Below are 15,309 nucleotides of genomic sequence, written 5' to 3' on the forward strand. Positions count from 1 at the left end.
GGTGTTATTGAGTTGAAGCTCTGTTGTGTCTCAGAAGAGTTTTCTCTCTCTCTGTTTTTTTCTTGCTAAGGTAAGGAGGTGGAGACCAAGTTATCTCCCCCTGCAGCTGCTGGCTGCAGCCGCTTCATCGTTAAATTGAGGGTTGGTGCTTGTGAGTGCTAACGATTTTTTTGGGGGGGTGGTTTCTTAATGAAACATGGTACAACATTCTTGGAAGCAAGTTATTCCAAGTAACATTGTGTAAAATAAACTTGGTTGCACAGCTGAGATGCGATTTGTTGTCAAAGTGAGGTAAAAATCAGGATTCAATACGTTTTCGGTGTGCTTTAATCAAGAAAAAATGAAGAAAAAAAAATATCAGATTTTTTGTTAATGTGGTCAGCATTTGACTTTCTAAAATTAATAACATTTTATTATATTGTAAAATGTAAAAACTTAGAACTGACTAGAACTTAGAACTGACTAGTGACATAGTTTTGGTATTTTCAGTGAATATCCATCATAGCTAACATCTGGGTCAATAGAAAAAACTACAATATAACCAATTCAAAACATTCAGTGATGATACGTAGAACTTTTTTAGAAAACCTTTCCATACTTGGAAATAAAACATTTTGAGTTGTTTTTGATTTTTCAGTAACTTTGTGTTCCAGGTGCACCTGAACGCAGCAGCTGTCTCGTCAACAGAGATTTCTCCAATTGCTTTTAATACGATGTATGAAGTTTGGGCTGACTAGACTTTTCTCCATTTACTGTGAGGTTCACGTGCATCTAAATGTGAGGAATTCAGCTTCTATTGCACCACAAATCTGATCTGGAACAAACTTCAAGAAAACTTCAAAACAGTCAAATCATCGAGTTCCTACAAATCAAGGCTACAAACCCATCTGTTTAAAAATGCTACTGCACTGTTTGGCAGAACAGTAGACGAGATAAAGCTCAATATGTGTGTTAATATCCTTTATGGAGGTGTGTAACTTTGAGTTGTTTTATTACAACTGCTTATCTTTAGTGTGTGCTTCCAGCTGTCTGTCAATTTGCTGTTGATAAAAATTAATTTTACCACTGAGGGATAAAGGATCACTCTATGCTAAAATAAATAGTTTCCAAACAAACAAGGATCTGCCACATGCACAACATGTTTTACAGTGTGAACATAAAAATGCAGATGCATTCAGCAGCAGTTCTGTATCATTTCTGTCTTTCTGGTAAGTTTTCATATTTCCTTTAGTGAGCAACAACAGTAGCAGGACGGGTTGCTATGGGCTGATATTTACTTCCTGCTCTTGTCAATTCTGTCGATGCTCCACCATAACTTCTTTTATTACAATGCAAAATAACAAAATCTTACCAAGTATTTTTGGTGTGATTTCTAGTGCAAACATCTTAGTACACGTTAAATAAGACGAAACTAACTTACATGTAACATTTCAGCAAGATCCTTAACATTGATCAAAAAAAAGTTCTAGTTCCACCGGCAGATTATAACATGGGACTTATAATTTTTAAAAATCAATATTAAGGAATTACTGACTTAAAACAAGCGCCTAAATCATGCTGTGAAGTCACTTGTGAGTTAGTTTTTTTCTTATTTCAAGTGTGCTAAGATATTTGACCAAATATGTTACCAAAATCTTACCAAAATAATTGGTAAGATTTTGTTGAGGGGGCTGCAGTGCATTAGCAATATTACTTTCAACTAAACGGAGGAGCAATGGAAAACATAAAAACTGGGTCTTATGTTGTGCTGAGCATTTCACAGCATTTCTGTCTCCAGACTATCAACACAGATCTTGTCCAAGAAAGACAAACACACTGCATGCATGTGTCGAGACTCGATATTTCACAAATTTCCTCACGTTTAGGTCCATCTAAAAGTCCATTTTCAAACATGTCAGCATGAGGTTGCAAGATAAGAAAGGAACGGATGGCCAGGTTTAGTTTCTATGGTCGTGTTTCTAAATTATTTCGTGACGGCTCCGTCCCACTGCCTCCTCCTCCGTCCCCGGTGAATGTCAAGCACCTTGGGCAGTCTGCCGGTCAGCTGCTGATTGAGGTCGGAGCCACGAGTCGGCCGGCTGCCGAACGCACGGCTAAAAAGGCGAAGATTCTTTTCGGGGCAATTTCACTCAGTCGTGCAGAGCTCTGGAGGAACGGAGGCGGTTTTTCATGCTGATGTCCATAATGATGATGCTGCAGAGCAATTTCCAAGAAATATTGCGCTCTTCCTCCAGACAGAAAATGACCTGCAAATTTTTTTTTTTTTTTTTTTTTTTTTTTTTGTCCAATCCAAAGCATGTAGCCTTTCATGTCTGGGCGATCCGCCGGGTACCGTGCTTTTTTTTTTCTTTCTAATATTTCCGAGCTGCGCCTACAGAATCTTTAAATTATATGTTGTATTATTCCATCCAGGAAAGGGGGGAGTAAAAAATATATATTGCAATTTTGCACCTGTAGCAGCACCACAGTGATGTTTGTTTCACAAGAAAATAAAAAAACCTCCGAAAACAAATTTTTACAATATGTTCATAGGCAAGACGACGGCGGCGGCTCAGAACAGCAGTAGTTACAACACAAACCACAGTCATTAAATATAGAGAAAATAAGGAAATGATGTCACTTTTGCCATTTTCTACAGAGAGGAAAATATTTCAACTATGATTTTTTGTTATTATTACCATTATTACTATTCAAGACGCAGCTGTTTGTACACAAGAAATTGCAGACACTCGGAGCTGAATCATTTGGCGACGCGTTAAAGAGCATTACCACTTTGTGGATGTTGAGAGAGAAAATGTAAACAACTTGGAGTGTCAATAATCAACCACCGCCTCAGAGCTTATCAAATGTATAAGATGAAAAATATTAATATTTCTGCTATATACATATGTACATGTAAAATACACTAAATGAAAGACAATGACTTGACGACATCGACTGTCTGTACAGCAAATATGAATAAAATACAAATCTGTAAAGATGTAGGAAACTAACCAAAACTGTGAGGGGAGAAATATAACTGGACTGGAACTCTTTAATGTAGACAACAGTAATATAAAAGGCTTTAGGCTAGGTTTTATGGTTAGGTTTGGGCTTTATGATAAGTATGCAATAAAATATTCATAAAGCTTTGGAGATTGGCGTATATATCCAGGCGTAAAAGTGATTTTCTTCTGCAGATCTTCATTTATTGCACATGTTAATCATTCCCACTTCTTATTTTTTTTAGTGTCTAAAAATTACTCCTGGCAAAAAAAGAGACAAATATGAAGTAAAAGTTATATTTTGTAGTTATTCAAAAGACCCACTGCCTGTTGAAAGTTTTGCTTTTGCCCCCAGCAGAGTTTCTAATTAGCTTTTTTTTTCTAATAAAAAAAAACTACAAAGATTTCCTTCATCTCACAAGTCAGATATGGTTTTGTGTTAAAATCACAAGCTCTGTGTGTTCATGCTACTGGGAAAACGTTGTTGTTCAGTGCAGAGATTCCCCTGTTCACATCTGAAAGCAGCTTATCAGACAGCAGCATGAAAGGGGATGGATCAAACTGTAACATTGTGTTAGCATTTAAAGTTATTCTTTTTACTCTCTGCTCACATCTACATAGGAAAACTACCACTGAGTGTTAGGGACAATGTAAATGAAGAAGGGCATTTCCAAAAAAAAAAAAAACTCTGACATTTTGAAATTAATCTAAGATTCTTTTTTATAATAAAAAAAAATCTGAGATTTAAAAGTAAAAAATGTTTCAACTTTCCAAACTCAGAAATTTCCCAGTTTTTTCTAGAAAATTTCCAAGATTAGTCTCAAAACTTCTGAGAATTTTCTCACAATTTTTTTGATTTTTGGAGCACAGAAACTTCTAGAAATTTTATGAGATTAATTTCAAAGTCTCTGAGTTTTTTTGGAAGAAATGTACTCCCGTTTTTTCCATCTATGACGGCCCAAATACGCTGTCACAGAAAACCGGGTTACCTTCTGGTAGCAAAGAAGAACAAACAAACTCTTAATAGTCAAAATAGTCCCAATCCAACAAAAACTGATCACAAATGTTGAGATTTCTCAACAATTTTTGCTTTAAAAAAATCTTTACCACAGATTCGCATGAATCAACTCCATGATGAGAACAAGAGTCAAACGTCTTCAACGTGTTTACATTTCCAATGAAACACAAAGCACAACTGAAACACACAAAAAGTGAAAACTCAACACAACATTTTTTTACCAAGAAATGCATTACACCTGTCAAACTTCATTACACTTTTATCTTTTAAAATAACCGTCAAGAACATCCATGTAGCCGTGCAAACATAGACTTGAGTGGTAAAGGAATTTAACCATCAATTACACAGACTTTTTTTCCTTTTTCTTGTGGCAGCCGATGCATAAATGCATCAATTTCATTTTTATTTGTGCAACGCACTTCAGTTGTCAAGTCTACGAAGTTGAGTTTGAAACTTTTTCCGTTTTTCTGTCTGACACCGACTCACTCAGTTTGAGTATTTCAGTCTAAGTTTTGTGCTGCTCCAAACATTAGCTGTTCTCTTCCCCGACTCAGGCTGAACATCAATCATTTGTAGAGGAAGAGAGACTTCTGCTGAAATATCCTCATGATCACCAGGAGATTTCCCCTGGTTCCCGCCAACCATGAAGTGAAAATTAAAAAACAAAGAAAAAAGCCAGGGGCTTCTCACTCTGCCTTCTACCTGCAGTCTGACAGGCCTTTGAGACTGATGTACAGGGAGCTGACCATGGTGGCCTCCTCCTGCATCGACTCCTTCAGGTCGGGCTCGTCCACACACATGAGGGCGACCAGCCACTCGGGCAGCTTCCCGCTGAACACCAGGTAGATGCAGGGATTCACGCAGCTGTTCAGGCTGGCCAGCAGCATCAGGATGGTGAAGGTGGCCGCTGGAGAGAGAGAGAGAAGAAATACTGAATAGTTGGCTTTCTCTTCATAATTACAGCCCGTTAGTATTAGTTTTTAAGTTGGAAGTCGTGTAAAAACAAGTGGTAAAATGTGATGGCTTAAAAGATTCATAGGGGATGAATTTTGTACTTTTTGTACCTCCATTTGGGCCTCTAATGCTTCTACAAAACCAACTCAAGCACTTGGAAAAATACAGCAAAACACAGAGATGAATTTTGGCAAAGGTTTATGTTTTTTGGTGTTTGAAAGACCTCCGGAATGCATTGTCACAAATCAGCAATCTCACCCAAGCAATCCCAGCGAAGTCCAGCCTGTTACCAAGCAACCCAAGTGGAGCTCCAGCACCTTTGATCAACTGCTTTATGTATGCATTGCATAATGGCTGCTGGAAAAGACAAGTGTTTTGCTGTTGACTTACCATCCAGAAACCACTTGCTGTGCTCTTGTTAGTTGTGCAGGAGGCCCCACTTCTGCTTTTCAAAGGTGTACTGTTGTATAATTGCACATCCGTTTGCAGCCATTTTCATGTGTGAGGGTAAATATTGAGTTGGGGAGCAGAAGCAGATTATCTGGATTTAAAATGACAAGGCGCCCTAAAACAGCTCATTCTGAAAGGGGATCAAAACATGCAGAACGAGCATTATCTCATTATCTAAGAATGATTTTGTACAAAAAATGTGTAGGATCTATATCCTAACATGTTCAAGGTAGAATAGTAGGTCACCTATAAATGTTTCATCAAATCAAACTGAAAGTGTTTGGGTTGAAATTAAGTGTGTGTTACTTTTAAATACCTCAAACACCAAATAACTGCTAGTCACATCTCCAACCAATCTGACGGAGATTAGGCTATCTTTCAAATATGAATGAGAAAATCATAGAATCTGTTTATCGAAGTTGACAAACCTCATAAGTCTATCAGATGCACAAATACAAATACAGCTGCTTCTTACAGCTGTACTTGAAGCACAAGGTGATCATACAAAGAAAGGTCTGCATGCCACACTTTTAAGATTTTTTTTTTTTTTTTTACTTTAGAAAACTAGTTTCCTTCTCATTCTACTTGAAGGGTGACTAAACCATTTACCATATGGGTCAACCTCATTAAGTCAAAAAGACCTGAGGGCCAAAATCTTCTTATTTTTGTCCCTTCTCAACAATAAGCTGATCTGCAGTATTTTAATTAAACAGATAAGTTGGTCTAAGTTTTTGTTGGAAAGGGATACGTAAATTATTGTAGATCCAAAATGTTGAAAGGGTTTTGCCTCATTAAAAGAAAGGCATCCAGTTTTTAACTTTATTTAGTTCTTGACTGACAAAAAAAAATTAAAAGAAAAATGATTGGGAAAAAGTAAAGAAAAAAAGGTTTAAATGATGAATACTTTTTGTTGTAGCCAGTATTATCTTTATTAATACAAAACTGCGACAGACAGGTTGACCCCGCCTCTCGCCCGGAACGTTAGCTGGAGAGGCACCAGCACCTCCCGACCCCACTGAGGGACAAGGGTGTAAAGAAAATGGATGGATGGACACATTTTTTTATCTGTCTGTGAATTTGTTTTGTCCTAATAAATAAAGACTTAATTTAAATCCACCTTCTGTGCTGGTTGGACAAACTTGCGTTGTTTTTGAATCGTAGTCTGGGGCTGGAAGTGCCATTTGGACACCCCGGTTTTACTTTACGCAATACTTTCTGTTGGTTTATTCTATTACAGATACATTTAGGTTTGGGAATATGAAGTGAGAAAATGTGAGAGAGCTCATTAGACCTTATTGTGGGCTCAGTAAAGCTCTTACACTGGGTGGGCGCCTCGGCGTCCCAGACGGACCAGAGCTGCACGGTGAAGAACGGCGTCCAGCAGACAACGTACGCCAGCACGATCACCACGGTCATCTTCACCGTCTTCACCCGCGCCTTCGACAGCCCCACCACGCAGCTGGCCCGGGAGGACAGCGGCCTGCTCGCCGCCTCCCCCCCAGCAGCCCTGGCATGGTGGTGCGTCTTCAGGTGGATGCTGGCGTGCACGGCGCGGCAGATGCGCACCTGGCACACGATCACGATGAGAATCGGCAGGACGAATATCACCAGAGTGGTCCAGGTCACGTAAGCCCTCAGCCCCCACGGCACGACGAACTGACCCCAGCAGTCGTAGACCCCCGGAGCGACCTCGACCCGGGAGAAGATGAATACCTGCGGGAGGCTGCCGACGAAGGAGACGCACCACGCGGCGCACACGGGGCCGTTCCAGCGCGCCCTCCTCCGCTGGAAAGTCACCATGGGGTTGCAGATGGCTTGATAGCGGTCGATGGTCATCACCACGATCATATAGGTGGAGGCGAACATCCCGACCACCTGCAGGTACTTCACCAGGCGACACAGGATGTCCGGGCCGACGAATCTGTCCGTGATGTCCCACATGAGCTGCGGGCACACTTGGAAGAACGTGACCACCAGGTCGGCGACGCACAGGTGTAAGACGAAGACGCGCATCCTGGAGAGCTGCTTCCGCCGCTTCCACAGCACCAGCAGGAGCCCGAAGTTCAGGAGCCCCGCGGCGACGAAGATGATGGACAGCAGAGCTATTTCCAGGCGAGCCAGCCGCTCGTCGCGGGGCTCGTCCCCGGCCGGGACGGCCTCCGAACTGGCGTTGCTGGTGTTCGCGCTGGACCAAGCCATGCCGGTCACTCCGACGAACGCTGGCCAGAGGAGCCCCGCACCATTACGCAGCCGACGCAGGTGGAGAGACGGTTGAATATTACAAACACAAAGCAGGCGGAATGAAAGCTTATTAAAAAGTCAAAAGATGGCCGTAGGAGATTGCAGACCATTTTTCCAATAACTAGGAAGCTGGTTCAAGTAAACTGGGAAGCGGAGAGGGGAGAGCAGATGGTTTTATATCTCATCTGGGCAGGAAGGAGGAGCGACCTCACAAAACGCAGGAGTTGTTTCCAACCAAAGAAGGTAGAGAGAAAATAGAAAGGCATGACAGAAAACATTTAAAAGTATCACATCTTCAAAAAACTTTTAAATAGAGTTTACTGTACAGAAGGAGTTAAGCTATGTTACTCAAACTTATGTTTTATATTTTATTCATTTTAAGCTATTAACTTGAGATGTCTTGAAAAAATGTTCGTACTCCTTTTTTTACACCACAAACGTGAATGTTTTTTTGTTTTTTGTTTTTTTTAATCAAGACTTGATGTAAAAGTGTTAGACCATGTTGGAAATAAAATGCTCAAGACGCATCTTCATCCCTCTTTACTTTGATGTGCAGGTGTCTTTTGGTGTCATAGTCCAATTTTAGACATTTTAAAGGCCACCTCGAATTAAATTTAAGACAAAAACCCTCTAAATTTAGAATTTATTTGGTAGGGACAACTTGAGTTTGTGGTTCCAACATGACAAAACATGAAAAACTTCAAGGGGTGTTAATATTTGTACAAGGCACTGGATGTAGTATTTTATTCCACCGGCAAAAACTCATGCTGCTACGTTTTATCTTCGTACACATGTGGTAAAACAAGGGGCTTAAACATCAGCCTTTGTTTCTTTTTAAAAAGAGAAACTTCAAAGCAGACAGCTGCAAAGCCAAAGATACCTGTCCAAAGTGCTGCCTCCGCAGATTTGAATCGAAATGAAAATGGGAAAAAAGTAGCCAAACGGTAATGAGTGCATACGCATGTCTTCCTTTTGTAGTGTCCTTATTCACAACATGCTTCAGCTACTCTAACCATATCTGGCAGCAGTGCAGTTATAAAGTTAAAGATAAAGATAACTACTTAAATAACACTTGGGCAACACTGGTGACCAGTTCCTGTTTTATTCAAAGCTTCACATGACTCAGCAGTTCGTCTTTATCCATCTGGTATCGACTTTTCTTCCAGATGTCACGGAGCTCCTGCAGGCTGGTGCCAATTTCCTTCCCCGATGTGATGCCCATCTTCCTCAGATCGTGGCCGCTGACGGGGAAGCGAGGCACCGACCACCTCTGGAGCTCCGACAGGAGCTTCTCCTCACCTTGATACTTCAGCAGCTCACACACTTTGCTCTGAGAGTCCGGCTCCCGGCTCTGGGTAGTGCGAGATATTACAGATATGACTTACTTACGATTAATATAGAAAAAAAACAAAAAACAGATTCAAATGGTTCAAACTTGTGAAAGCAGATCTGACCTTTCACTTGACAATTAATTGTTCTAGCAGGGGCGTCCCAATACAACTTTTTCCACTTCTGATGCGATACCAATATCGCAGCTTTGAGTACAAATTAATCAACTAACCAATAAATTTTTAACCAATGAGTCTGTGTGTGGGATACAATTGCTGCTGGATCGGACTAAATTCTGGAGCGGAATGGTTCTATCGATATGCTTTTATCAGAGATTTTAGATGTGGGCCGCTATAATCCGATACTTATCTTTTGGCTGATATCCAATCGATTTCCGTTATCGATATCAGGTTGCGACAACCTCTAGTTTCTATGTTCTCAAATCCTGACTGATTGTCTTTAATTTGACAAATACATTCTGACAGATTTAAAATCACAGGTGTCAAAGTTTCAACTTAAAAATAAAAAGAAGAGTTTAAAAAATAAGTTGCCTCACTTCCCTTTATTTTAAAAGGTAATGTTAGGAGTGCTAATAATTGTGCCAGGGAGTTTTGAATCCTATAATGAGAAAGTTTCTCGTCTTGACGAGGAACTGCTTCTGAATTTATTTTCTAGCTCTGGCAGTTAAACCCTTTCACTCAGCAGAAGAAAAGATTGGACTAAATGTACTTTAAATATGTTTTACAAGCTGCCGTTTTTAGAGGCTGATTCACAGAATCAACCTTTGAAGGCACTAAAAGGCTGCAATCATCCACACATAGAAATGGTCGACAATTTACAAGAAAATGGGGATGTGACCTTAAAACTGGTTCGGTACGCAGGCAGAAATCATCATCAGGTTGCTCCTGCAGACTTACATCGATAATAAAGTCAGTGAAAGGTCTGAGGTCATCTGGCTCTTCGTCGCTCTTGCGGAGCGTCCGCCTGTGCTTGACCAGGAACAGAGCCAGCGTCTTCTCCTCCCTGGACACCTTCAGCCGCAGGTCCATCTTGTCCACGTTGTCCGGGCCGTGGAACAGGGCCGCCAGGACCGTCATGGGTTTGGGAGAGTGGGCGCTGGCGTTCCGCCATACACGCTTCATCTCGTCAACGTCGCCATCTGGAGGCAAACCTGGGGCGTAGCGGGGGAGAGAACAGAACCGGAATGAACACAAACTCGACGAGGAGAATTAGACGCATTTCTGTGAAGGCTTTAAAAAAGTTGAATTTAAAATGAAACTAATTTACAGCTTCAGCCTACATCTTTTTGATTAATGCAAAACTTAGAGTTATTTCTATTTCGCTTCATTTTGAATCTCATTGATCGTAACTATTATCATTTGTGTTTGTGTGTTTTGGATTGAATAAACTATTTTAGCTTGGATTTCATATTTCTAATAATGCCTGAATCAAAATCTGCTCTCATGTTAGGATTTTCTAAAGTCTAACGTCTCTCACCAATGTACTGAGCTAAGTCTAGGTTGTAGAGAAGCTCCAGCAGATGAGCAGCGTGGTTCCCCACCACCATCTTCTTTAACTCCACCCAGATTCTTTCTCCTGATATGGCTGCCAGCCCCCGGCCGTTTTCCCTGATGGCAGTCAGGGTCTCGGGCTCATGCTCGTCGGCCCTTAAAGCCACCCTGCCGTAAAACCTGGGACAAAACAACAAGACCGTGACCAACTGAACCACTCGTTTAGAAATAACCACACACCACTTACGGTTTCTGCCTACCTGAAATACCTCAGTATTCTCAGGTAGTCTTCTTGTATCCTCTGCTCAGCGTTGCCGACGAACCGGACTTTGTGGTTCTGGAGGTCTTCGTAGCCTTTGAAATAGTCGTATAACGTTCCGTCGAGCCCTGGCAGACGCAGAGTGGACGACTTGGGATTAAAACATGATCACTGTTCATCAATAAAGTTCCTTTTCGCTCGGGAGTGGAGTTACCCAGAAACATAGAGTTGATGGTGAGGTCTCTACGCTCGGCGTCTTTCTGCCAGTCGGTGGTGAACTCCACCTCCGCGTGCCGGCCATCCGTCTCAACGTCCACTCGCAGTGTGGTCACCTCAAAGTTCTCATCGTGCAGCTGAGGAGGACAAAGATATGACTTAAAAACTTAATTTATTTCAATAATTAAATGAAAAAAAAAAAAACCCAACTGGGTCTCATATATAATATTATCTCGATACATTAAGTGGTATATTTCAAAAGTTTATGCTCTCATGGCATCGCAGAGGTCATTGGAACATCTTGAATCCCAGTCACAGACTCCAATTTCCCCAAAACGCCTCATACATAGCCGCTCCCAAGTATAAGGGGCTTGTCGCTCCAACAGCTGAACAAGAAGCCGACATCTCCTCTCATGGCTGACAGATGAAGAGCGTTAGTGGCTGAATTATAAATATATCTCATGTAGCTGTTTACATCGGTCGCTGCCATGATTTTTAATGACTCAAAGCGTGAACGTGTGTTTTTAATTTAATTTCTTACTCAATGGAAACCCAGCGATTTCAAAATTGTGCTTTTTCGACAGAAGCAGAATATTAGCAGCGTGACATCCCTAACTAGCAGAAGATTTGCACACATTTTAATAAAAACGCAGCTAGTGAAGCGCATCACATCACAATCCCACCAACTTCTGAAGAGCCTTCTCTACAGAAACTGCGGTCAGTGCACCGCAAAAGGCCGTCACTGTTAGCCGTCCTTTCTTTTTTCATTATCCGTCCCATCATCAGGCTGCAGAAAACTCATTTTCAAATCTCATCATATGCGGATCTTATTTTATGCTGCAACAAACTTTTAAGTGAGCTCAAAGCTGGACTATAAAGTAAGCATTAGTTCACTTCGTTCGCTAGACCCTGATTGCATTCACTTCAGCTGTCCCATAACTTCAAACTGATGCTCCATGTGATTCGTTAATCTGCTGTTTGAATAGGATGAGGAGAAGAATCAACTTTCTTAAGGAATGCGAGGCAGCAAACACACACACACACACACACACACACACACGCACACACGCACACACACACACACGCACACACACCGTTATAGGCTTCAGTGCTGCTGCTCAATATCTCTGAGAGCCTCCGCTCAGCCAGGACGCTGCCTGCAGCTGAAAGGTGAGATGAAACCAACCGTCATAAACGGCAGTGGAAGAAATGAAGCTGCATCAGCAATGATCCAACTGCTGATTACTCCCAGGTTTTATTCCACCAGTATATCTTCTCACTTCTCCCCGTGATTTTATCTGGAGTCGGTTTAAAAAAAGAGAGCGAGAGAGGGGGAGAGAGTGACTGCCCAGGATGTTTAACATCTTTAAAAGGATGTTCACTAAACATCAGGTAAAGCTGGACCTGTATTGTTATTATCTGCTATAGTTTGGGCTGAATAAACAATCAACCAAGAACCAAAGTGGATGTTGATCTTGTTTAAACAACTTCAATCTCAAATATGTTTAATTCAAACATCCTCTTAATGAACCTTTAAAGTTTATATTAGATTGTTATTCATACAGAAGTAGATGACTACACAGCAGATGGAGGCAGAAGATGGTGACCCATGATTTTCCTCCTGTGGGAAACGTGCAGAGTACAGAACATGAAGTGTTTCTGGGATGTGCAACAGTCTGAACAAATGCAAAGTCTCAGACTAGCCGTTAGCTTCAACTTCCAGGACAAACTTTAGTTTTGCCCCAGATGACTCACATCACTGGCAGATTTAAGTTTCCAGTGGTGGAAACACTTCCGCTAGTACAAAAATAGCGAAGCCAACTTTTTGTTTAGCGCTTTAGCTAATATTAGCAAAGCACTAAGCACCAACTTGGCTGTTTTTTATACTTTCAGTTCATGTCTGAGTTGAAGTTTTAGTTACCAACTGTTATTAATTCTTCAGGTAGTTAGATGTTTATGTTCGTGCTCTTATTTTGAAGTGGGTGAACACCGTTTTCCCTGCAGCTCCGTTTCCTTTCATTCCATCTTTCTTTTCCCCAAATAACTTAACTTCAAACAAGAAGCATACAGGAACAAAACAAAACAGACATTGAATAACAATATTTAAACATAAATATCTAAGAAGATTATACAACAGGTAAATTATTATAATTATCATTAAAGTTTGTTATTTAGCAATAGTTTCAAAACTAATGTTTATGATTAGTGCTTTAGTGTTAGTGTAACTAACTTTTTAGCTAGCGGTGCCCACCACTTAAGGTTATAAACAAAAGAAAGAAAAATTTTCATTTCCTTTCAGAACCAAACTTGTTGGTTGCCATGGGACAGTAACATGAATAATTTGGGGCGTAATTGTAATCTGGGGAGAACTAAACTAATTCTAACAGAGCCACTGTAATAAATATCCCTTTAAACTTCAGATCTACCAAATACTTTTGACTGATCAGACTGGTTGTGAAGATGAGCCAACAACTCACATGGTTACAATTTCGATTCATCAAACTGGTTGTTTAATCATTTGTGGCCACATGTTCGTAAAACAATTCATTAAGCGCATTTTTCTTCACTCCGTTTTTGGCTTTTCTTAAAACTTTCCTATAACTCTTATACAAGCCAACTATAACTCTTATTTTAGTTAACTATAACTAAAATAAGAGTTATAACTCTACAACTATAACTCTTATTTTAATAGCTATGTAATGAATCTGACAAGAGTTTTATTCCTCAAAAACACTCATCTTAAACAACATATACAGAACCATGGAGTATGGACGGTTGGGGGTTTTTTGTAGCACTAAATGATAAAAGAGATTGTGCATTCATTTTTAAAGAAACAGAAGACAAGAAGTCAGTGTCCAATAAGTTGAAGAAAACTGTTTCACAGCCTGACATCTCTAGTCCAAAGATATCTGGCTGTGCAACATTCCTGCTGATCCTCTCATCTGCATATACTTCCAGCTTTTTTGATCTCCTGCCCAAACAAACAGTAATTATTCACCCATCTACCTCTGGAGGCAGAAACGAAACTGATGCAGGCATCTCCGGTAGCAGAGGGATTTAATTAGAATCCAACTTTGGTAACAAGTTTTCTTTTATGCCAGATGACGGTTTAGTCATGGACATATTGCTTTAACAAACTGTCACCAATTTTAACACCATTTACCTATAAGTATCAAGACTATGATATTTAATCTAACACTTTAGGTTGAAGAAAAAGCTGGTATGAAGACAGCTTTTCAAATAATCACTAAAAAGCAGATTTTTTTCGTATCAGTTGCCATTAAAACTATTGAGCGTCTTACCCGTGCGGTAATGGTGCCGTGCTTCTCTCCTTTGTTGTTGATCAACCTGATCCCAGCATCTTGGAACATGCGCTTCATCTCCTCCGGAGTGGCTGTGGTGGCAAAGTCCACGTCCTCAGGCCGCTTCCCGGAGAGCAGATCCCGCACAGCGCCGCCGGCGATCCGCAGCTCATACTGGTGCTTCTCAAACAGCTCTGGAGAAACGAGATTCTGACTTATTCAAAACAGGATAATGAACTATGGGCACAGATTTTTACAAGTCAGATTCTCAAATAGTAGCCATGCACCAATTACGATTGTGGCAGATAACTTTTTTTTTTTTTTTATTACTTTGTATAATCATCATTGTCAGATGTTATAAGGTCACAAAACAACTTCAATATTCCAATCTAATTTTACAGAAAAAAAGAACAGTATACAGACATGCTTAGCTGCACAATAGGTGGCACTCTTGAATATAAATGAAAGTTTAGAGCACTCCTTTCCAAACTATAATAAACTAAAAAAAAAAAATCAGTTCCATGTCTTTCATTTTTTTTCACATTTTAAAAACAACTTGCACAACAGGTTGGACAACTGACCTGTTTTGAACCTACTACCAGAAATAAAGCACACAGCAGTAGTTTTGCTTTTACCAAATCACAAAGCTTGAGGTCAGTGGAGAAGAAACTAACAAAATATTTTACAATCATCGATAAAGTGTCCTGATTTTTGGGTTTCGTTAGGTAAAAATAAAATGCACAAATGCAGCAAAGCTTTATTTATACCAAAATGACAAATAAGTAGACTAATTAGCTGACTTCTCAAGGCTAGTGGTTACAAATGATTTTTGAAGTAGAAAAAGCAGTGAATGTTTAAATCAGAGGGTGAACTTGAATTATTATTAATATATTAGTTGAAAAAAGTTTCAAAATGACGATATTATCATTTATCGCAAAAATTTCTGGAGCAATTTATTGTCCAGCAACCTTTGTTGTCGTGATAGGCCTTCAGGTGATCTATTTTTATTAATTTAGAAAAAAATGCTTTTTTAAATCTAAATGCC

The 15,309-nt window shown here is 40.1% G+C and overlaps 2 protein-coding genes across 6 annotated transcripts in view; both read right to left on the bottom strand.

The window, feature by feature from the left end:
- Positions 1-309: 309 nt before the first annotated feature.
- On the bottom strand, positions 310-8,590 carry avpr2b.1 (arginine vasopressin receptor 2b, tandem duplicate, 1). The gene is made up of 2 exons (XM_015007327.2): positions 6,726-8,590; positions 310-4,909 (listed from the first exon to the last, which is right to left on the bottom strand). Exons 1-2 carry the CDS (start codon positions 7,603-7,605, stop codon positions 4,701-4,703), a joined length of 1,089 nt encoding a protein of 362 aa, XP_014862813.2. The 5' UTR covers positions 7,606-8,590; the 3' UTR covers positions 310-4,700.
- A 140-nt stretch (positions 8,591-8,730) lies between these two features.
- The window catches only part of trnt1 (tRNA nucleotidyl transferase, CCA-adding, 1), a 13,666-nt gene continuing 7,087 nt past the window's right edge, over positions 8,731-15,309 (bottom strand). For all 5 annotated transcript variants that reach the window (XM_015007324.2, XM_088005371.1, XM_088005370.1 and 2 more), the window contains 6 exons: positions 14,265-14,458; positions 10,961-11,099; positions 10,748-10,874; positions 10,474-10,667; positions 9,894-10,147; positions 8,731-8,998 (listed from right to left, as the gene is read on the bottom strand). In XM_015007324.2, the coding sequence (XP_014862810.2) occupies positions 8,753-8,998; positions 9,894-10,147; positions 10,474-10,667; positions 10,748-10,874; positions 10,961-11,099; positions 14,265-14,458 (1,154 nt within the window). In that variant the 3' untranslated portion in view covers positions 8,731-8,752. The remainder of the gene's footprint in view (positions 8,999-9,893; positions 10,148-10,473; positions 10,668-10,747; positions 10,875-10,960; positions 11,100-14,264; positions 14,459-15,309) is intronic.

This window comes from Poecilia mexicana, unplaced genomic scaffold (genome assembly GCF_051168715.1).
Source record: "Poecilia mexicana isolate PSO_F unplaced genomic scaffold, ASM5116871v1 scaffold_5, whole genome shotgun sequence".
In the NCBI taxonomy this organism is placed as follows: domain Eukaryota; kingdom Metazoa; phylum Chordata; class Actinopteri; order Cyprinodontiformes; family Poeciliidae; genus Poecilia; species Poecilia mexicana.

What these genes read in the sequence shown, in the direction of transcription:
- avpr2b.1 (XM_015007327.2), bottom strand. Translation starts at nt 7,605, where the DNA reads ATGGCTTGGTCCAGCGCGAACACCAGCAACGCCAGTTCGGAGGCCGTC. An exon ending in CGCCGAGGCGCCCACCCAGT is followed by an intron (nt 4,910 to 6,725) that starts GTAAGAGCTTTA and finishes CTCTCTCTCCAG; the next exon opens with CGGCCACCTTCACCATCCTG.